Source organism: Chinchilla lanigera, unplaced genomic scaffold (assembly GCF_000276665.1).
Source record: "Chinchilla lanigera isolate Chin_1 unplaced genomic scaffold, ChiLan1.0 scaffold00002, whole genome shotgun sequence".
Lineage (NCBI taxonomy): Eukaryota > Metazoa > Chordata > Mammalia > Rodentia > Chinchillidae > Chinchilla > Chinchilla lanigera.
This window is the reverse complement of record NW_004955403.1, coordinates 52,853,037-52,874,264: the sequence shown is the minus strand read 5'-3', so window position 1 is coordinate 52,874,264 and position 21,228 is coordinate 52,853,037. Positions and strand designations below refer to the sequence as shown.

Here is a 21,228-nt window from a genome sequence, read left to right as displayed (position 1 = left end):
CCGCAGTGACACGGAGGGCGCGCTCCCGGACTCGCCTGCGGAGGAGGCCCAGGGCGCTGGGGCGCAGCCGGGCCTCACACGCCGGCAGCCACCGTGCGCGGCGAGTGCTGGGCTAAGTCCTCGCTCGCTGCCCCCACGCGACAGAGGCGAAGCCGAGCACGGAGCGGCCGGGGACCCCCGAGGCGAGGTGCACAGGCGTCCCCCGGACACGGACACGGCGCCGCCCCGCGGCCGCCCCTTCCCTGCGGGCCCCACTCTGTCCCTCCGTGGGCGCGGGCCTCGCTAGGGCTGCAGCTCGTACTGGGCCTCGGTGGCCGTGTAGAAGTCCTCCAGCACCGACTGCAGGAACTCAAAGGTGGGCCGCTCCTCGGGCCGCCCGCGCCAGCACTCGGAGATCACGTCTCGGTACAGCGCGGGCGGGCACGTGTCCGGGCGCGGCATGCGGTAGCCGCGCTCCAGGCTGCGGATGACCTCGGGGTTGCTCATGCCTGCGGGGTGGGGGACAGGCACAGGAGGGCGGCTCAGACTGGACTCCACCTGGGGGGCCACCTGCCTGGCCTTGGCAGGAGCTCTATCCCACTACTCCTTTTTACATTTTTATTTTGAGACAGGGTCCAGGCTAAGTTGCCCAGGCTGGGCTTGAACTTGCGATCCTCCTGCCTCAGCTTCCCAGAATGCTAGGATTACAGTTGTAGGCCATCATGCTCGGTTTATTTACTTTTTATTGTGGAGAAGAGCCAAAAATGAGGCCGTGCATTTTCTCCTGAGCGAGGGGCAGCTCCACCACCCCCAGGCAGCTGCCTACCTGGGTAGGGCACACGCCCGTAGGTGACGATTTCCATCAGGAGGACGCCGAAGGACCACACGTCTGCTTTGATGCTGAACACCCCGAAGTGGATGGCCTCTGGGGCGGTCCACTTGATGGGGAACTTGGCCCCTGCAGGACAGTCGGCAGCTCCGTGAGGCTGCGCCTGGCCCCCCACGCCCTGCCTCGCCCCTGCCAGGTTGGCTGTGGCCAGGGCAGAGAGGCCTCTGTGGGACACGTGCCTGAGCAGTGCGGGCCCTGGGATCTGCAGCAGACGGGACTCGGGTGCTCCCCACCCGTGTAGGGCTTAGTACACCTGGTTGCCTGCTCGCTTGCTAGGTGCATTTTCTTGGGTTACGTTAAGGAAGCCGAGCGGAGCGCTCCTTGCACCCTGATTTACGTACGAGGGTCTGTTGCTTTTACTTTAGAGCCTGGTTTTCTAAGGTGAGTTCTGTGGAGCCTGACCTCAGCAGGAGGTTAGAAGGGCTCAGTGGGAAAAGTCTTTGGACAGGATCCGTGTGGGAGATGCGGAAGAAAATACGCGCATTGCCGCAGGCTGTCCCAGCGTTGCCTGAGCGGGTAGCACTGCAGGCTCCAGGGCCCAAGGGCCAGGGGCTGCAGGCTCCCGGCCCGCCTCCTGACGGGGTCCCTCCCACGGAGGTCCAGCCCTCTCCTCGGCCAGCTCTCTCAGGAAGTGGCAGCTGGGGACCTCGGGCCCCTTCCCCAAGCCTGTGAAGTTGGAGGGCTGCGCAGAGCTGGGAGGTGGCGGGGGCTCTGCTCACCCTCCTGGGCCGTGTATTCGCTGTCCACGATGCGGGCCAGGCCGAAGTCCGCGATCTTGCAGCACAAGGCCTCAGACACCAGGATGTTGGCCGCCCTCAGGTCGCGGTGGATAGAGTTCATGCGCTCGATGTACGCCATCCCTTCGGCCACCTGCGGGAACGGGACACACAGTGAAGGATGGCACGGCGTGGAGTCTGGGGGAATCTGGGGTTTGCTCTGCCGAGGGTGCAGGGGGGGAGGAGCCAGTTCTGGGTGGAAGGGGAAGGTGTCATCGGCTGGGTCGGCCCAGAAGCCCGCGGTGGGGGAGATGCCTTTGTCAGGGAGCAGGGCTGCCTGTCCCCTTCCTCCTGTCCCCACCCTCTCCACGACCCACACCCGAGGACAGGACGGCAGGGGAGGAGTAGTGTGTCCAAGCGGCAAGGCTGTCTCTGCAGAGGGAGCAGGGAAGGGAGGCCCCTCTCCCCGGAGTGCGGAACCCTGGCTGGCACAGTCCCGGGTGGCCATGGTCCTGACCCCGAGTGCAGGGGCTGCTGTCCAGGCCAGAGCTGCACCAGCGTCCAGTGAGGCGACAAATGGCCGAGGCCCTCACCCTGCACCTGCCCGTGGCAGTTGCTCAGAATCCAGGCGCGCCCTGGAGCTCCCCGAAAGGGCCCTCGCCTCTGTCCCCATGCCCAGCGCAGCCAGGCTCCCTGGAGCTGCTCGGGAGCGTTTCAGCCCAGGACTCTGACTGAGGCTGTTCTCCCACTGGTGGTGAAGAAACTGAGGCAGGAAATGGAGAGGTGCCTCCGCCTCCTCCTCCTCTGCCCAAAACCTCAGCAGGAGTGACTCGGGATTCCAGTCAGCGCCCACCGGGAATCTGCCAGGGGGACTCGGCCCCCTGGGCCGGGGGAAGGGTGGCTGGTGTCAGCACAGGCGCCGCTCAGGAAGCGACCCGGGGACTCTGCGCTTTGCCCTGTGGAGCAGAACGGGGAGAGCCCCCGGGGCGGTGTGTGCAGGCACTGGGGTGTGTGTGTGTGTGTGTGTGTGTGTGTGTGTGTGTGTGCGTGTGCGTGTGCAGGGTGCCGGGAAGGGGGCTCAGAAGCTGCTGTCTGAGGGGTCCCCATTTCCCGCTGTCTTCACCCCATGCCCAAGCACTCTGGCTCCTTGGCTCCCGGTGACCCGAGCTTTCCCAGGGCCGCAGGGGACTGAGGGGCATGGGAGGGTGAGAGGGGAAAGGGAGAAGGGAGAGGAGGGCGTTAGGCTTATCGCTGTCCTGGGGTCTGAAACGGCGACCACGCTTTCCTCAGCTCGATGCCTTGTGTCTCCGCCCGGCTCAGTGGAAAATGGCGGTGACCTCACTTCCTGCACCGATACCCTGGGCAGATAGCGCCCGGCAGGGTGGGGAGGTGCGGGCGGCCCCTGTGCTGCCCAGTGTGAGTGTGAGTGTGAGTGAGTGTGCGTGTGTGTCTCACATGCTGACCGCGGACCGCAGCCTTCTTGCGGAGAGCTCCGGTTGTGACAGATGCACACGCAGGCCACCGGTGTGCTTCCTGCGGGAGAGCCCTCAGCCACATCCCCGGGAGGAAAGGCCCCTGGCCTGTGGCTGTCCCCTCAGTCTGCAGAGCCCTGCGGGGGGGCCCGGGGGACGCCAGGGGCCAGTCCAGGGCAGCCCAGAGGTCAGGAGCCTGATGGTAGAAGTGGGGCTCGGAAGAGACGCCCCAGAGGCGGCATGCAGCTTGCGCTCCCCGAGGCCGGGCTCGCCCAGGGCTGCACTGAGACTAGGGTTCTGGGACCCGGGGGTCCTCGGGTCCTCGATGTCCCGCTTCACCCGGGACAGGAGCAGTGTGTGCAGGGCACCCCCACCCAAGGCGCGTGTGACGCCACGTGAGGGAGAGACAAGCTCACACCCGAGCGCACTTGTCTGCCCACCTCTGACAGCTACACTCAAGCCGCCGGCCCTCGGGGCCCTCTGACCCGCTGGCAGCCTAGCTCTGAGCAGCACACCTCTCCCGGGGATGCAGTCAAGCTGCGAGCTCGGAGGAGGATCATCCCCCCGACCCCGGGCTCACGTCACCAACCTGGGCCGACATGTCGATCAGTCTTGGGAGGGACAGTCTGCTGCCTTCATCCGTCTTTAAGAAATCCAGCAAGCAGCCTAGAAGAGAGTGTGCCAGTGCCTTCAGGAAGGCGGCGGCACTCTGCCCCCACAGGAAGGGGCGTCCCTCTCTCTGGTGGCCAGGCAGGTGCCACCTCAGCTGCTGGCACCTTACACCCCTCAGCCGTTCTGCCCCCACTCTCACTCCGCTGCCCGGGGGGCGGCCCCCAGGGGCCCACAAGTTATGTCCCAGCTGGGTGCAGGGACCCGGGTGAGGTCTCCCCCCCAGGGCACTGGGAGCGGCCTGGTCTGGCTCTGGGTTCTGCTCCTGTGCCAGCATGACGCCCCCATGCATATGCCCTGCTGCCTCCAACCGCGCTGCCACAGAGGCTCTGCTCCCACAACCCAGCCCCCGGTGACGATTGCCATGCTATCACGGCCACGTGAAGGCCCCACCGGAGCAGGGTGTGACCAGGGACACTGGAGCGTGGGGAGGCGGGCGAAGGCTGAGGCCCAACTCCAACCCGCTGCCCCTGAGGACACCAGGGGCTTCTCTGGCCCCTGAGCTGGGAGAGTCACGTGTTTGTAAAAGGCCTGTGCGGGGAAGGGCAGAACCGGAGCCAGAACCATTGCTGGATGCCCAGCCCTTGGCTCTGTCCATGCCCCGTCCCTCGTGTGATATCGCAGACAACGCCCACCGGAAGTGCAGGCTGCTCTGCTGCAGAGCCCAGAACTGGCTCTGCCACAGCCGTTCTACCCTGCTGGCTCGCGCCCCAGCCGAGAGCCGCAAGCCCCACCTCGGGCCATGTACTCCGTGACAATGTAGATGGGCTCCTTGGTGACCACAGCGTAGAGACGGACCAGCCGCTCATGCTGCAGGGTCTTCATCAGGTTGGCCTCACCCAGGAAGGCCTCGGGGGACATGGTTCCCTCCTTCAAGGTCTTGATGGCCACCTTGACGTTATTTTTGTAATAACCTACGCAGGGAGGAGAAAGGAGGGAGGAGCCGTCAGATGCTGGGCGCTGATCTGACCTGGGCTTCCGGTCCCGAGGGACGGTAGCTGGTAGTAGATGCATGTGCTGTGGGTGGCGGACGTGGGGCGCACCTCGGGCCAGGTGCAGGCCTGTCTCAACCTCCTCGGAATCCCAGCCCTGCAGGCCAAGGCAGATTTACGGAGGGGGGTTGCCCCACTAAAGGGTGACAGTGACTCAGGTTTGCCCTTGGAGGGCAGGATCTTGGTGGGGACCCAGCTGCAGCGCCTGCCAGAGGCACCTCCAGGCGGCATCAGGGTCCACCCAGAAGTTGCACCCCAGAGACGTGGACCAAGCAGGGCTGAAATCAAACCATATTTTAGGCTCTGGGGCTGAGAGCCTGTCAGGCCACAGGAGTCAGGCAGAGGCGGCAGAGAAGCCCCGGGGCTTGGGGGCCGGGCAAGCTGGGCTCTGTCTTCCCACCATGGCGAGGTTACGGGCACCTTCAGCGCTGCCTACCGCTTTCCCTCGCCAGGCTTCCATGGTCGCCCGTTCAAGTCAGGACTCAGGCCAGGCCCACGGCACCGGGGACGCCACCACTCACCCATCCAGACCTCGCCGAACTGCCCGGACCCGAGCTTCCGCACCAGCCTGAGAGACTGCCGGGGGATTTCCCACTCGTCCTGCGCCCAGGGGTTCTGCGGAGCCAGGGTCGCACAGGGCAGCGTCAGCCTCTGGCACAAGCCGTCCCCTTTCTCTGCATCGGGAAGAAGAGGGGCTGGAGGGCACCAGGGCGGCCAAACTTCCCCTGGGAGCCGCGCCGCCCCCAGCCACATCCCCTGGCACCCGAGCCCACACTCACACACACGCACATCCGGGGCCCTTTCTGTTCATTTGCTTTTGTTTCTTTTGGTTTTGTGACACAATCTTGCTATGTAGTGCAGGCAGGCCTTAAACTCACCACGATCCTCCTGCTTCAGCCTCCTGAGTGCTGGGATTACAGGGGTGCACTACCATGCCTGGCTATCTGTTCATTTTGCATTAAACAGGGTGTGCTGTCCCTGACCTGCTCTCTCAAAGACTGAAAATCCTTGTGCAATGGTCCCACGATGAGCAGGAGAGGGGCTGAGGCCACCGACTGAGTCACTACGCTGAAAGGTGCTGACCTCTTAGGTCTGGTTCTGCAGTACCCTCCCCTGCCCCAGTGAGTCACGTAATTCGGAATTAAGCCCCGCCCCCAGAGACACCCCTCTTACCAGTATAGTGCTCCACGAGGGCCTGGAGGGAGGGGAAGGTGGTCCGGGGAGAGATGTAGTAGCCCCCTTCATCCAGGGAGCGGATCTTATAGTGCTTGACCATGTCCCCCTGGGCAGTGACATCCTTCACGGACAGGGAGAAGGACCCTAGAGCAGTAACAGAACACACAGATGTCAGGCACCGACAGGAAGAATCCATCTCTGGGATGAAGTTCCCCAAATTCTGTGCTCCACTTTTGCCACTGCCAGTGTGAGTTTCTTTTTCCTGCATCTCATGCTCATCCCCTGAGGGCCCCCCTGCCCCGCTTGGTTCCACCCAAAAACTTGGCCCCTGAGTCCCCCAAGTGCAGCCAGGAGACCATGAGCAGGTGGGACAGTCTCCCAGCAGTCACGTGGGGCCCCATGGGCCTGGTCACTCCCCACCCTTTGCCATGGGAGATTAAGAAATGTGGGGTCACTTGTGGCCTCCGAGCTTTATTTACTTTGCTGGCGGTGAAGGCTGGAAACCCCCCACCCCAGCAGGTGGCGAATCAGTGTCAGCACTGTGACCGGGAGCAAAGCAAGCCATTTCCCAGGGCCTGTGCACATTCAACTGCTTGTCATACACACGTGTGTGCATTTTGTCCTCTGCATTCATGATTTGCCTGAACGCAGCTGAAGCAGATGCCAAGGATTAAGAACAACTTAGGGGGTGAGATTTTCCAGCTGAGAAACTCCTCTCCATGGCCTTGGTGCTTTTATAAAATGTCTCTGGCCCGCTCACCGGGTAGCACGGACACTCCCTCTTCTCAACTCTTATATGGGGGGTGGGGACACGGAGCCCGAGGTCACTGCAAGTTAGCTGCCCACGGACGCGCCTACCAGGAGCGGTACCATGTTCGCCCGCCAGGGGTCAGGCTCGGACACCTCTTTCTCCCCGATAGACGCTTGATTTTCCCCGCCCTGTCTGGAGCACAGAACCTCCACCTCCTCTCTCATCTTCTGCTGCAAGGCGCATCTCTCTACCTATTTGCAAAAGGATGGCGAGGGACGGTGCGCCTCACCTCACCCGCGGGCTCCCAACCCCGGCCCCAAGCCCCGTGCTGCAGGCTGTTCCCCATCGGGCCCCAGCTTGGTACAGCCGTGTCCGCTGGCTCTGAGGACCTTGCTCCAGTGGGCTCCTGCATCCTGCCATCGCCGTGGTGGGCACAAGAGCTTTAAGCCCCTTTTCACAGGCTGCAGTGTGTGAGCTGCGTCGCGGTGAGTCCAGGAGCCCCACTGCCCTCCGTGGGGCGGGAGGAACAGCTGCAGCTCAGGCGCGAGGCCTTCCCTTGCCGGGCTTCTCTGAGGTTCCATCCCTGCACTTCCTCATCCCCTCAGCTCCGGGTTTACAGAAGCTGGGCCCCTTCCTCCATGCGCCCGGGCGGCCCCCAGCATGCGCCTCGTGGCTCTCCTAGGTTCAGATTCCCTAACATGGGAGGATCTGCCTGTCTTTGAACTGGGAAACCAGTTGGTCCCTGCACAGACACCAATAAATGGGAGCCCCGGGGATTCTGGGGCAGCTTCTTCGCCTGTCTGGCTTCCGCAGGCTGGGGCTTTGTGATGCACATTGAGGGCTTTGTTTGGGAACGTTGTGTGCCTGCATGTGCGCGTTGTGTGTGCAGTACGTGACAGTGCTCACGCAGTCCGCACCCCCAGGTCTGTTGGGCTGGTTCCTGGCTTGGACCCCCTCCTGGCGTGGGCAAGGACAGGAGAAATCCGTGGCCTCTAGAGGCACCTTAGCATCAAGCGGTGGTACAGATGCACTTCCGGGTGAAGTGGTTTGATAGCTGACTCCAGAGAACAGGGGCGGAGTTGGGACACAAAGAAAGCATGCTAGCCCGCTGGTAACGGTTGGAGCTGCGGGTTGGACACAGGGGTTCTGCTATTCCAGTCTCTCCACTTTGAAAGGCGTCTGCAGTGTCCTAGACTCACAGAATATTTATGTCCTGTCCAGTGACTCCCCCACTATTCCTCAGGCAGAGGTGCTCTGCCGAGAAGACAGGAGCAGCAGGACCCTAACTGCACATAAAGTGTGGTGTGGAGTGCACACCGGGCTTCGTATGAAATGTAATACTGCTGCTGGTGCCTTTCAGGAAATCCCACACAGAGCACCCCAGCCTCCCGGGCACACCCAGCCCAGCCTGGCCCTGGCCTCGAGGGCCTCCCAGTGTGTGAGTGGGACTCTGCCCCCAGCTCCTGCTGCTCTGGCGGCTGTTCTAGGTCACACGAAGCCTCTGTCCACTGCCCTACCACAGGGAACCCAACTTAAGTTCTGGCCACTCGGTCTCCCCGTCCTCCAATGTCACCGCTGAAGCGGGTCCCCTCCTGATGGATGAAAACTTTAGACACAGCCTGGGAAGGCCCCCTGATCACCTCAGGTTGACACAGTCCTCAGCTTGTGGAGATTCTGAACCTCTTCCATGAATGGCTACCAACACTCTGGGCTCTGACACGTCACTTCCTGTCTCAGGCTGTTTCCTCACCCGTCAGAGGGGTACTGGGCTGGTATCTCACAGTGGCGAGGATGTACCAGGGCACACACAGAGTCGGGCTCAGAGCAGCTCCTTCTTAGCAACCTCCCTCTGGACGCCACTGTCCCCCACATTGGAATGGCTGGGCAGCAGTGATATACTCATGCTGGATTCTGTACAACAATGTCATAACCTGTCACCATTCCCAGCTCACGATGTATCTTTTACGGGATGAACTAGGCCCTCCCTTTCCCCAGATTCACATGCCGCCATCCTAAGCCCTGGTCCCTGGCTGTGCTTGGAGACAGTTGTTACAGAGGTAATAAGGGCAAAATGAGATTAGGGTAGGAATGCATATTTATAGGAGGTCGACATTAGGACACGGACACACAGAGAGATGAACGCGGGAGGACATGGGAGGGAGAAGGAGGTGCGAAGCCAAGGAGAGAGCCCTTAGGAGGACCCAGCACTGCCAGCACCTGAGCGGGAGGACATATACCCTGTTGCTGATGGCACCTGGCTGGTGGTACCTGAGACAGCGGCCCTGACTGATAATGCGGAATCTCACACACGACCCTGGGTGGAAGAAGACACAAAGAAATAGGTTGCATGTGTGTCTAGCTCGGAAGCAGACAGACATGGCGGATGAGCCTGTTCAGGAGAGGGAGAAATGGTCACTTCTCAGGGAGCGGGTTGATCAGGAGGGACCAGGAGGAGGAGGAGGGTGCACAGGGTTCTGTCTCTCGGCCATGGCTACATAGGGATTCACTTCCCAGTACTCCCTGATTTACAAGGAGAGACTGAAAAATATAGCAAATGTTACATTTTTAAAATCTTACTACGAGTAAAAGACACACTACCAAGACCAATTGGATAAAAATGTCCAAAGTGAGGGAGAGTGTTTTAAGTATTTTGAGGGGAACTAATGGCAGTCTTTTACTGTCATCAGCTTTTAAATTTAAACATTTGTCCTACTTGTTGATCACATTGAACTGATCACCTTTGTAGAGCAATTTCTATCAAAGAAAAACACTATGATGTGTGTCCTCGTGCACCTTATTCACTGGATCTGTCACTGGACAGTGGCTTCTGGGTCTTGCCCCAAGTCAAAATGACCATGCAAAGTAAACGTATTGAATCAGCTGAGGACACAGAGGCAGCCGTGACAGCGCAACTAAAGACACTCATGAAAGAAGACTGCCAGAGCTGCTTCGGAAAGTGGCAGGAATGATGGGATATATATTTTCAAAGCACGGGGGAGGATTTTGAGGGGAATTAATGGCCGTGTGCTCTTTACTGTAACAGAGTTTTTTAAAAAAAATTTGGACATTCACTCTAGTTTTCTACCACACCTCATATAATTATGTATCCATAATTTACGCATGCTTTATGTGTGTTTTCTGTTTTACAACTAAAAGGACATTAGGAAGTTGTGTCACGCAGCTAAGTGACGAAGAAAGAGAGAAATGAAGCACAGTTGACTGAGTCTCTGAGGCCCTGAGTCCGGGGAGCTGCACCTGGTCTCCTCAGTTCTCCACACTGTCACCCCCTCACATCCAGGCCCAGGCCGCCTCCCACACTTGTGTCACCGTCAGCCTCTGGCTGAGGTGACCGGTAAGGTTTTCTCCCAAATCCTTTGATTCAAAGCCCCCACTGGGCGCCCACCGGCTTCCTCGTTCCCGCTGTGCGGCCAGGCTGCTGTGGGGCCCCCACCTCTGGCACCTGGGAGATATGTCCGGCCTGGGTGACCAGAGAGCCACTGGCATGGACAGCCTCAAAACCTGCCCAGGATCCAACAGCGGAGGCAGCCAGGGCGGGAGGTGCCAGGCTCAACAACCCCAGGCCAGCCTCTGTGGGTGCTCCCTGGGGACCCCTGGGCAGGTGGTCACCAGCTTATCAGACCGCTTACCTTTGCTGGTCTCACTCTCCCTGATGAGGAAGGACCCGACCTTGTTCATGGGGGCCAGCAACTGCCGCTCAGCCTCCTTCCGGCTGATGGACCTGAAGAACCACCTGGAAAGCAGCACCGGTTGGGAGGCTCCGGTGGCTGCCAGGCTGCCTGCGTCGGTCCCCTCTGCCCCCAGGCCAGGAAATGTTTCTGTCACTCCGTCAGCCCCGCACCACTGTTCCTCCCTGCTGCCCCATTCAACTCCCTCCTGTCCCCATCCCGCCCCACTTCCCATCGGCCCCTGAACTTGCGTTTTCCTGAAAGGGAGGATTGTTGGGGTGACCTCTGGGATTTCTGTTTTGCCAAAATGGACCCAACCTGACACCTCCCTGACACCATAACCCGCCTCCGGCCGTCTGCCTGTGACTGATGCCAGAGGGCTCCTGCTCCCCACCCCACACCCCTGAAGCGTGAGTCCTGCAGTGTGGAACTGTCCAGGGTCCAGGAGGGCCCGAGGAACTGCGTGTTTCCCTGGGGACAGAGCTGCTGTGGGCCACGTGCTCCTGGCCTTGCTTGAATGAATGGGGCCCCTTGGCCTGGCCGAGGTGACCCTTCCTGGTGGGTGTGGAGGTGGCCATGGGGGTGCTGGGAAGCCGGACCTGAGCAATCCTTGGCCCTGGCAGCACCCTGAGCCCTGTGGCCCTGGATCCTGTCCCTGGAGGCCGTGAGGAGTGGTCAGCAGGCCTTTCTGTGAGCTCTGGGGGCCGCTGGCCACTGGGGACAGTTCCATCCAAGGGGCCAGCAAAGGGATGCTCTTGTTGCTGTGGGAAGAGCAGCGTCCTCGGCATCACACTGTGGTGCAGATGTCATCCTGAGCTGGGATGATCCCTTCCCAGTGCTTCAGTCCCTGTCCCTGTCTGGTCCCCTGCTGGAGTCTCAAGGCCTCCAGTACCCAACAGCCTGCGGGGCAGAGGCAGTGGCCACCCCTCGGCTTGAGAGGGCTTCTGTCTGTCCACCTACTTTTCCACTTCCAGGGTCTCCACTGGGGCCACGAAGTTGCTGGGCACGTAGCCCTCTCTCCCGGTGATGAGTGACTTGGCCAACCACCAGTCTCCGGTGCTGCGGGGAGAGGGAGACAGGCGTAGGAGTGGGGCCCAGGCGCCTCCGGGCTGCTCCAGGCTGAGGAGATGCCTAGCAGAGGGGCGGGTGGGCCAGGGGGTGGAGCCCCAGGGCAGAAGGGGGGAATTGGTCCAGATGGACTGCTGGCCCAGGAGGGCCACACCTCTACCTCTATTCCCTCAAATGGGAATTCCGAGAGTGAGTTGGGACTGGCCTGGGCAAACAGGCCCAGGAGGGCTGTGCCAAGGGGAAGAACCTGTGAGAGCCCAGAGCAGTTGTCTGCTCACGCGAGGACACTGTGGGACCTCAGGGACAGTCAGGCACTCGGGCTGCACGGGTCGAGCTATAGTTCTCAGAGAGCAAGTGCTGCAGGCTCTCCGAGAGGAAGGCAGGAGCGAGACCAAGCCTCAGGCGCAGTGACCCGGAAAGCATTCGCCTCCAGAGGGACAGATGTGCGCACACCCTGAGTTCAGAGCCAGGACGGAGGCCACACCTGGGGAGATCAGAGGAGGTGACGCTGGAGGGAACCCCAGCGAGGTTCAGGGAGCGAAGGGAATGTCAGAACGGGGACCACCTCTCCAGGGAGACTTTGGAGGGCACAGCAACTGGGTCAAGTTTAAGAAAAAGCCGGGTGCCTGGCTGAGGTTGCTGGGGTGTGGTGAGGCCTGCAGGACCCCATCGAGGAGGACACTCAAGAAACTCACTCCTTCAAGACCTGCAGCTTCTCCCCCTTCCGCATCTGCAGGTCCCGGTCGTTCACGGCAGCATAGTCGTACAGGGCCACCACGTACCGCTCCTCTGGAAGGGGCAGGGGAAATGTCTGCTGCTGTGGCCTAGGAGGTGTGACGGGGCCTGGGATAGCGGGTATGGGAGCCACCTTCCCATACCCCTCAGACCATCTCCCACACCTCAGGCCACCAAGAGGGTTAGGGACAGGGGAGGCAGGGCAGCTTCTCGGCCGCTGTTCTGAAGAGGAAATTCTCAAGACCGTGCGTGGTCTCCCGGAGTGGGCCGCCCCTCAGAGCCCAGCCTCATCATCCCTTCTGAACCCCTCGGGGATGCTCTTAGGGCTGCAAAAGACTCAAGGGCCGCCCTGCGGGGGCCGCCATGGCAGCCACCAGAGCCTGGGGACCACGCTGCCTGCTGCCTCATCTGGCCTCACCCATCCCCGGCCCCTCCCTGCCCCTCCTCTCCGTCCCTCCATCCCTCCGTCCCCGAGGGGGGAGGACCTTGGCACCAGGCAGCTGCAGCCCAGATTCGTCACAGCATCCGTGGCCACAGCCCCACTGAGGTCTGTCCAGCTGCCAAGCTCCCCGGAGAGCGCATAGCCTCCCAGTGTGGGTACCTCGGTGCTGTCGCTGGTGAGTGGGTGACCCTGGGCCTGTCCCCTCCCTCAGCGAGAAAGCGGGTCGGAAAAGGGACGACTGTGTTTCACTGAGGTGCTAAGACTCAGGTTCTCCTGCCAGGCAGTCCGTTCAATTCCTGCCCTGTGCTTCCTCTTTGGAGATGTAACTGTACCTCTCAGGAAGCACACACGGTGCCCCAGAAGGACGCTGGGTGAGGGTGCGAGTGGCTCGGGCACTCTGCCCGGGAGGTGGAAGGCTGCCTCAGGGAAGGAGCCGTGGGTCTCCCACTGCACAGCCTCCGCAGCCCCAGGACAGAGCGGGCTGCGTGCTCCGTGCCCTCCTTGGTGTGAGGGGGACACGGTGCTGGTGAGCTGGTTCTGAGCCAGCTCTGAGCCAGGGCCCACCCTGGGAGGCCGCTGAGGTCTGAGCTCCTGGAGCAGGACAGCTGTGACCCTGCATTGTGTCACCACCAGCCTCCTGCCCACCAGAGCGGAAGTGGAGTCTGGGGACCAGGAGGGTGGCTGGGATGGGGAGACACAACGGTACTCCCCACATGGAAGAGGGGAGCACTTGCCCTTGAGTTGGGCATTAAGAGTCTGAAAGCTGGGGCGGGTGAGGCTGCCTGTCCCTCCTGTGACTCTGGTTTCTAGAGTGTAAAGTCTTGGTTTTAATCCCACAGGCTCAAGCACACCGAAGGACTCATGCTTGGTTCCTGGAGAGACCCAAGGGGCACTCGAAGCCAGGGACAGAGCCAGCCTAGCCAGCTTCCCCCAGCACTACTCTCCAACTCTAAAGGGTTCACTATGACTGTCCCTGATCTAACTCCACAAAGCTGGGGCCCCGGGGAGCAGGTGTCCCCTTCTTACCTTGGTCTGGGTATTCTTCAGGAGGTGGAGGGGTAAGGTGATTAAAGACAACCTTGGGAAGAAAGACACACTGTGAGTTAGTTTCATAATCTGTAGCTTGGGCAAGGCTGACTGCAGGAGCTCCTAAAACTCAACAAACATATTCATAGATGTACACGATGTGGACAAGCTTCTGCACATGGGTACAGGAAATGGTAAGCACGCACCTAGCGGTCACTGTAATAGCAATGCATGAAACATTTTAAAATGTGAGATAACCATTATGGCCCAAGGCAGAGACAGACCGATTGTAGTACAGTCAGACCACGGAATGAATGAGCGGAAGCTTTAGACATCCATGCGGGTGAGCTTCACAAATGTAATGCTGGACTCAACCCTAGTGTCAGAAGAATGCCTGCTGTTGGAATCAATGTACTTGAAGTTCACAATGTAAATAATGAAGATATAGAGCTCATGTGTGTGAGAGAGAGATGCTATGAAAAAGTAAAGAATGGTAAGCAGGTTTAAACTATGGGGGTCTGGGGTAGGGGACAGACCGAGGCAAGCAGAGTTTCCAAGGAATGAGTCCCTTTCTATCTCTGAGGACGGGATGTGGCCAAGCCCTGTACGTGTTTATTTTATTGTCTTTCAACCTGACCTGTGGTTATTCCTTTCTTAAATTCCGTGCTCACTGGACACAGTTTTGAGACAGACTTTTGCAAGAGGCATACATGATATGGTTTCCTCAGAAGCATGAACCCAAGACATAAAGGACGCATAGAAAAGGGGCTGGGGTCGGGAGCTCTGAAGAGCTGACTCCGTGTGTCCTTGGAGGTGGGATCATGGGGCATTATCATTTTTCCATAATTAGTATATATTATGTGGCTTTGTAAAGTTAAAAATGCCCAGCTACTACTTATTAGGCTGCAGCTTTGAGGAAATTCCTCAAGCTGTCTGAGTCTGCCCCTTGGGCCACCCATTCATTCAGCAGTCATCTGATTCTGCGCTGGGCCCTGTGCTAACCTGGGGCTCGGCTCCTAAGACAGGAAACTGGAGCTGCAGTCTCTGCCCCCAGTGGGTCCCCATTAGAGTGTGGTGATGCCTGCTTGGACCTTCCCATGGGGGTGGGCAGGGCGGAACAGGGGTTCAGGATGGGACCCACTGCCCAAACCAAAAGAGGCTTCGGGGCAGGGGGCACAGCCGTCTCAAACGAGCGTCTTTGGGAAGAGTCTTTGCAGGGGGGCTGGGCCGGGAAGCCCCGTGTCAGCCCCAAAGGGCGGCTCACTCACCAGGGGCGGCAGCGGTGGGGGCGTCTGGCCCTGGGACGCAGTCTTCACGGGGCTCCAGCCCCTGCCCTTCTCGGTGACCTGCCTCTTGCTGCTCAGCAGCCCCATCCTGCGGGACAGCACACAGCAGGCGCCGGCGAGCTTCCTTCGGATCCTCAGACGGCCTGCAGGGAGGAGCCCCTGGCCCCTGCCAATGAGGAAGTGTGGTTACTAGAGGCTGGCGAGCTAGGCGGGTGTCCCTAAGTTTTAAGTGGCTCAGAGAGGAGAAATGACTGTGTTTAGGACACAAGTCATCAGGCCTGACACAAGGGCCAGAGACTTCTGGGAGGGTCCCCGACCTCTGGGGGCAGGAACCCAGGCAGGGCAGTCTTGCTGGGGTCCAGCCGGGTGGCCTGGGTCTTAGTCTCATTTTGCCACTGGGCGGGTGGGCGGCTGGGGAAGTCACATCTCCTCTCTGGGCTACAGGCTGCTTTGAAGATGACGAGGCTTTGTTAGGACAGTCGGAGGTTCTAGCAGGTTCTTCAGCTGAGACACCTTACACATAGGACAGACTGATAGATGGTGCGGACACCCAAGGGCACCCACTGCTTCCCTGCAATACTGAGACTCTTGTTTAGGGTGAGAAAAGTAGGTCGAGTTTGTTCTTGGGTAGAGAATCAGTATGGGGGATCTGGGAAGACCCCAGAGACCACGGCACCAGCACCAGCGCCTCACCACACTGTGCCCAGCCTACTGCTCAGGGAGGCTGACGTTCAACCGTAAGTGGCCTGTCCACAGCCAGCTCATAGCCAGTGCCGCACTGGCCCTGGAGTCCAGTCCAAGCCGAGACCATCACACCCGCGTGCTCACATCTGACCTGACATGCCCTTTGGGTATAGATACCGTATTTCGCCAATTCTGAGATACCCCTCTTTTTACATTTCGACATCTCTGAAACCAGACGGTGTCTTACAACTCATGATGCTTCATAATGCAATTACTATAAGATTTTTTGCTTTTAGTGATACATGAAATAAGTGCTAGCTTCCTCCCAGTATAGCCTTGGATTGGAGAAAGCTCAGTGATACATTTCTTCTGAGGAGTTGGAAGCACGTTCCTCACATGATTTTTCCTCCAACTCACCTTCACAAAAGAAGACTACAATAATTTTGAGTAGAGGACAGACAGCCACAGTAACTAATCCACCATATGTTTACTTTGAGCATGCCTTGCTCACAGAACACGCTTTACGTTTTAACGAACAATACGATTCTTTTTATATTCAGTATTTCTTTACATTATTGCAGATCAGCATTACCACCAGTGAACTATGGTGGTAATTATAAATGACAAGCAACACTTCAGTTTTCAGAAATTTTTCATTTTAGAAGTTTGGACATGGCATTGCAGGTTTGTATGAGGAATAGTTACTGAATTTTAACAGGTGCTTATTTGTTATCTATTAATGTGATCATTTTACTTCTTTAGTTTGTCGATGTAGTGAATTAATTGTGTTGGTAAATTTTCTGTTAACATCATTTGTAGATTTCAAGGGTTAAAAGGCTGGTTACACCAGATTAGTCTTTTTTGACACAGCAATGGATCCTACCTACTGATCCCAGTAATACCTTATTAGAACAAGAATCTCTGTTCTGAAGAGGGAGTTGTGTATGAGGCATTAGTGGTTAGGTGTTCTGGGCATCTTGTTAATTTAATTCTACAATCCTGAGTAGTTTAGTAACATTAGAATTCTATCCTCTTTAAAGGATGGGTAGAACTCAGGCATTAGCTCATCTGTTTCTGGGGCCATTTCACATAGTAGATCTTGAAACACATTTCCAGTTTCTCCTCTAAGAAGTAGCCTAGTCCTATGTTTCCTCCTTCATGCGCCATTTTGGTGATTTGCAGAGATCTTCCATTCCTTCTACTTTACTCCTTTGTGGCCATTAAGTTTTATGTAATGATTTTAATCTGTTCTTGTAACTATTTTAATCTGTTCTCTTTCTTAAGATTTCTTTCTTGTTCTAAAATGAATTGAGGGCTGGGGATTTAGCTCAGCGGCAAAGCGCCTGCCTGGGAAGTGCAAGGTCGTGAGTTCAGTTCCCAGTACCAGAGAAAAAACAAAAACAAAAACAAAAAAAAACTAAAATGAATTGAATGTACTTTAGAATATAATTTAAAATTTTAATTGGATATGATTATCAGAAATTTTACCTGACCAAATAAAGTCTTAACCCTAGCTTTAAAATTATGAAAAAGAAGACTATAATTAAAATAACGTGAAACTAGAATGAGAATAAACATGACCAGTGGAATAGAATAATAAACATGCAAACAGACACTGATAATATGAGAGTTGCATGTATGAAAAAAGGCTATTTTAATTCACTTGAAAATTGATGGCTTATTTTATTTTATTTTATTTTTGGTACTGGGAATCGAACTCAGGACCTTGCGCTTGCCAGGCAGGTGCCTATGCTGCTGAGCTCTATCCCTGGCATGATGGCTTATTCTAGTATATAATATGGGGAAAGTGAACCACTACTTCATACATTAAAAAACAGAGCTAGAAACATTGCTTAGGAGTAGTGCACTTGCCTGGCATGTGGAAGGACCTAGGTTTGATCCCCAGCTTGAAAAAAAATCCATGTGTACTTAAAATACAGTGTTGCTTCAGTTCACGAACTTAATTCATTCCAGGATTCTGGGGAAGATGACCAAATTCCTGTTTGTCACCCAGTATGGAGTTTGCAAACGTAAGAAAAATTTTGCCAAATGCTTCTGTTTGCAAACTGAGTTGTTCACGAACAGAAGTGTTCATGAACCGAGGTATTACTGTATATTTTTAAAAATTTTACTGGAAGAAATGTAAGAAATATAGCCCAAATTTGGAGACAGCTGTTAACAAAAATAGAATAGCTAGACTGTAAGAGAGAACAAGATGTGCACAAACTCATAAACGTTGAGCTATTGTCTGGCAAAAGAAACTCATCAAGTTAGTGAAAATAGACTGGGGGGACAGATTTGTAAAGCACAAGGCAGAAAAGTGTCTATTTACAATACATTCAGAACTCATGAAGCCAGGCAAGGAATACGGCATAGCACCAATCCACTCAGTAGAAAATATATAAAAATTATAAACAGGGAGTTCCTGAAACGCAAACCCAACTAGCAAAGTGAACACATGAAAAATATTATTTACGAAGTACAAAAGATGAATTAAGATAATAAAATATATTAGATCACTTTAGACTAGTAAAATAAATAGGTAAATAGAACAAAATGCCAATAGTTCATGCTAAAGCAAGGGAAAATTGTAGGCGCACATTTTAGATGGAAGAGTATTTTTTCTAGGTATTAGGACTTCGTCTGTCTCCCCCACGCTACTTCTAGTGTAACCGCTCTGTGAGAACTGGGGTCTTTACTTTCCCTGTTGAACCCAAAAGGCTAAAGCAGTATTTGGTTCAGAATGTGTGTTTAATAAACGTTTATCAAGCAAATAAAATGACACACACCACCAGTTTTGTAGAGCGCAATCTTTCATTGCTTTAGTGTTTATTTTTCCAGTGCTAGGGATTGAACCCAGGCCCTTGTGCCTATTAGGCAAGCACTGTAACACCAAACCATATGCCCAGCTCAAAATAAATCTCTTAGATTCTGTTAAAATTGAAAAATGCACATACTTTTGATTTACAATTTCATTCAGGGTCTTTCAGATTCATAAAACATTACTATATGGGAGAAAACCAGATATAAAAATATTTAGTATGGCAGTAGTTGTAGCAGCAAAAAAAACAGAACCCTCCCAACAAAATTCAGTAATACAACTTCTCACCAGTTAGGGAACTGTTGAAGAAATCTGTACACTAAAACTCTCTAAAATATTATGTAACTCTTAAAAAGAATGTGCTAGATCTTTACCAGTGAGGGGAAGTAGAATCTCTACAAAGTGTTGGAAGGAGAGACCCTAGGAGTACTGGAGCAACCCCACATTTGGAGGCACCAGCGCGTGTTTGCATATGACCTGCAGAGCTAGAGGGGAGGATGAACACCCAGTTCTTTTCCAGTATTTGGTTATTTTGATTACCGGCAGTAGTGGTGGCAGGGGAGGGAGAGACAAAAGCAGAGATGAAACCCGCCAAAAGGGCAAGTTTTTAAAATTGTGTGTGTGGGTGTTAATGCAAAGCAGTGCCTCAAAAAAGTTGTTTCCTAAAATGTTCACATTGTTTACCTCGGGTGAGAGGACTTCAGGTGATGTTACTTTTCTTTCTCACGAATTTGTGCATTTCTTGAGTTTTTAAGTAGTAAGCATATATTATTGGTACAAGCATAAAAATGAAAAGAGAATGTGCATGATTTGCAGCAGCACACAGGCATGTGACCTGGAGCCAGGCCAGCCCCTAGCTTATGACAAAGGCCAGTGTGGCCTTCTTGACCTCTCCCAGCCTCCCCACCTCAATGAAGGGCTGTAGGCTACAGCCTCCAGAACGTTCTCTGAACTCGGTACCTCTGCTGCGCCTGCCCAAGTGACCAGTCCCATTGCCTTCCTCCAGCCAGTTGCCATATTGCCACCAACTCTAAACTTCCCAAGCAGACACTTATGTCCACGTCGCACAAGTGAACAGTTAAAGACCTGACAGAAAGTAAAATTTTGGAAATTAATCGATGCCTTACTTACGTTTCTGTGTCCTTGGACTCCTTAGCGGCGTCCGTACAAATGGCATTCCACAGCTTTGAGGGACACTGAACTTGGGCTCTCTATGGGTCCTTCCACACGAATGGCTCTGACTGGAGACAGAAGTCGCTCGGAGGTTCTGTGACAACTAGCACTGTGACTGGGGCACAGGCTGCCCCCACATGCTTTCAGGTTGGGTGGAGCCAGGAAGTGCAGGAGTCCGCTGGGAATCAGAGGGGACACGTGCCGGCCAGGGGTTCCAGGGGGCTTCACTTCGATGAGCCCACACTGGCCTCCTTCCTAGAGGGGAAGGGTGGAAGAAAGTGTGGGCGTGTGGGCGTGTGGGCGTGTGGGCCTGTGCATGAGCACATGTGAGTGAGGCAGAGGAGAGAGCAAGCATGGCATGCACCGTGGGTATGCCCTCATGTGTGTGCATACAGGTGTGTGCGTTGGGCTTGTGTTTTTACATATATGTGAGAGAGCATGCATGTGCACGTGTGTGTGGTGAGAGAGGTGGCAGAAGGAGGGGAAGATTTGAAGTGAACCAGACCCTTGTGCACATCCCCCGGGAACAGGGAAGTCCGAGCTGCCCCTGGGGAGGCGCTCAGAGTCTGAGACAGCCTCAGCCAGCAGGGGATGTGGTGGAGGAAACAGCTAAAAATAGAGACGAGAAGCCTTTTATTTATATTTGCCCAGCATGTTATGGTTAAGAAGCCCTTGACATCTATAAACCTTCGATATTCATGACAGCATCCATAGATTAGCTACAATTATCCTCTTTTGCAGCTGGAGAAAGAGAGGTAGGGAGGCTTGTGAAGGTCACGCTGGAGGCGGCGGAGCTCTGCTCCGAGACAGAGGGCACCGCCTGCCTCCAGCACCATGCTCGCTGCCCAAAGCTGGTGTGTGCGTGGCCCTGGCCCAAGTTCAAGCTCAAATTCAGCTTCCCTGTCATCTCCCCTGCAGGGCTGCTGCCTGGTGCGAAGCCCGCTTGTCCAGAGGAGGAACCTCGGGAGAAGGAGCTGGGATGGGGCGCTCTGGAGAGCCCATGTCACTCTGCAATTCCAGGCTGAGGTCCCAGCAACCTCTCCCTATCCCTGGTCCAGTGAGGGTAGTCGGGAGTTCAGGGCAGCAGGGCTCAAAACAAATGGCCTCCTGTGTTGGTGGGGAAGGGGCACTTCTTCATCTGCAGAATTAACTCAGGTTCTAACATTCTTAACTGTCTCTTGGCCTATTTGTCAGATCTCTACCACCTACTTCAGTGCCTTTCGCAGAAGTCTGACCATGCCTGTTCCAAGACTGAGGACACAGTTATCTGTGTAAAGTAAGGAGAAAGTGCTCCAAAGTACTAAAACAATCTCGCACAGGAGAAAAGAGTTGTCCTGGCACAGCTAAGCTGCTGGAAGGTGGGCAGCCTCTCTCGGCGCCTGGGAATTTTCAGCCGTCTGTGGAAGCGATGGAGTCTAAACTCCACACGCGGAAAGTGTTTTAAATTGGCGCATGGATAGCAAATGCGGTTCTCCGGTCCAGGACCGACAGCCTGTGTCCAGCTCACACAGTGGTCAGGCAAACCACGCAAGATGAGGGTGAAGACAGGCAAGGAACAAGTAGAGCACTACACAAATAGAGATTTTTCTTTTATTAATTTCATTTTGCTGAACATAATACTTACACATATTTCCAGGAGCATGTCAACTACTGGGCAATCTGT

The 21,228-nt window shown here is 55.7% G+C and overlaps 1 protein-coding gene across 5 annotated transcripts in view; it reads right to left on the bottom strand.

Moving 5' to 3' along the window:
- Positions 1-257: 257 nt before the first annotated feature.
- The window catches only part of Blk (BLK proto-oncogene, Src family tyrosine kinase), a 48,611-nt gene continuing 27,640 nt past the window's right edge, over positions 258-21,228 (bottom strand). For 4 of the 5 annotated variants that reach the window (XM_005373820.2, XM_005373821.2, XM_005373822.2 and 1 more), the window contains exons 2-14: positions 19,524-19,820; positions 14,870-15,053; positions 13,602-13,653; positions 12,094-12,187; positions 11,291-11,389; positions 10,292-10,395; positions 5,891-6,037; positions 5,239-5,391; positions 4,460-4,639; positions 3,646-3,722; positions 1,588-1,738; positions 806-937; positions 258-488 (exon numbers count right to left, since the gene is read on the bottom strand). In XM_005373820.2, coding sequence (XP_005373877.1) covers positions 283-488; positions 806-937; positions 1,588-1,738; positions 3,646-3,722; positions 4,460-4,639; positions 5,239-5,391; positions 5,891-6,037; positions 10,292-10,395; positions 11,291-11,389; positions 12,094-12,187; positions 13,602-13,653; positions 14,870-14,974 — 1,500 coding nt within the window. In that variant the 5' untranslated portion in view covers positions 14,975-15,053; positions 19,524-19,820 and the 3' untranslated portion in view covers positions 258-282. The remainder of the gene's footprint in view (positions 489-805; positions 938-1,587; positions 1,739-3,645; positions 3,723-4,459; positions 4,640-5,238; positions 5,392-5,890; positions 6,038-10,291; positions 10,396-11,290; positions 11,390-12,093; positions 12,188-13,601; positions 13,654-14,869; positions 15,054-19,523; positions 19,821-21,228) is intronic. The other variant, XM_005373823.2, reaches the window with a different exon arrangement.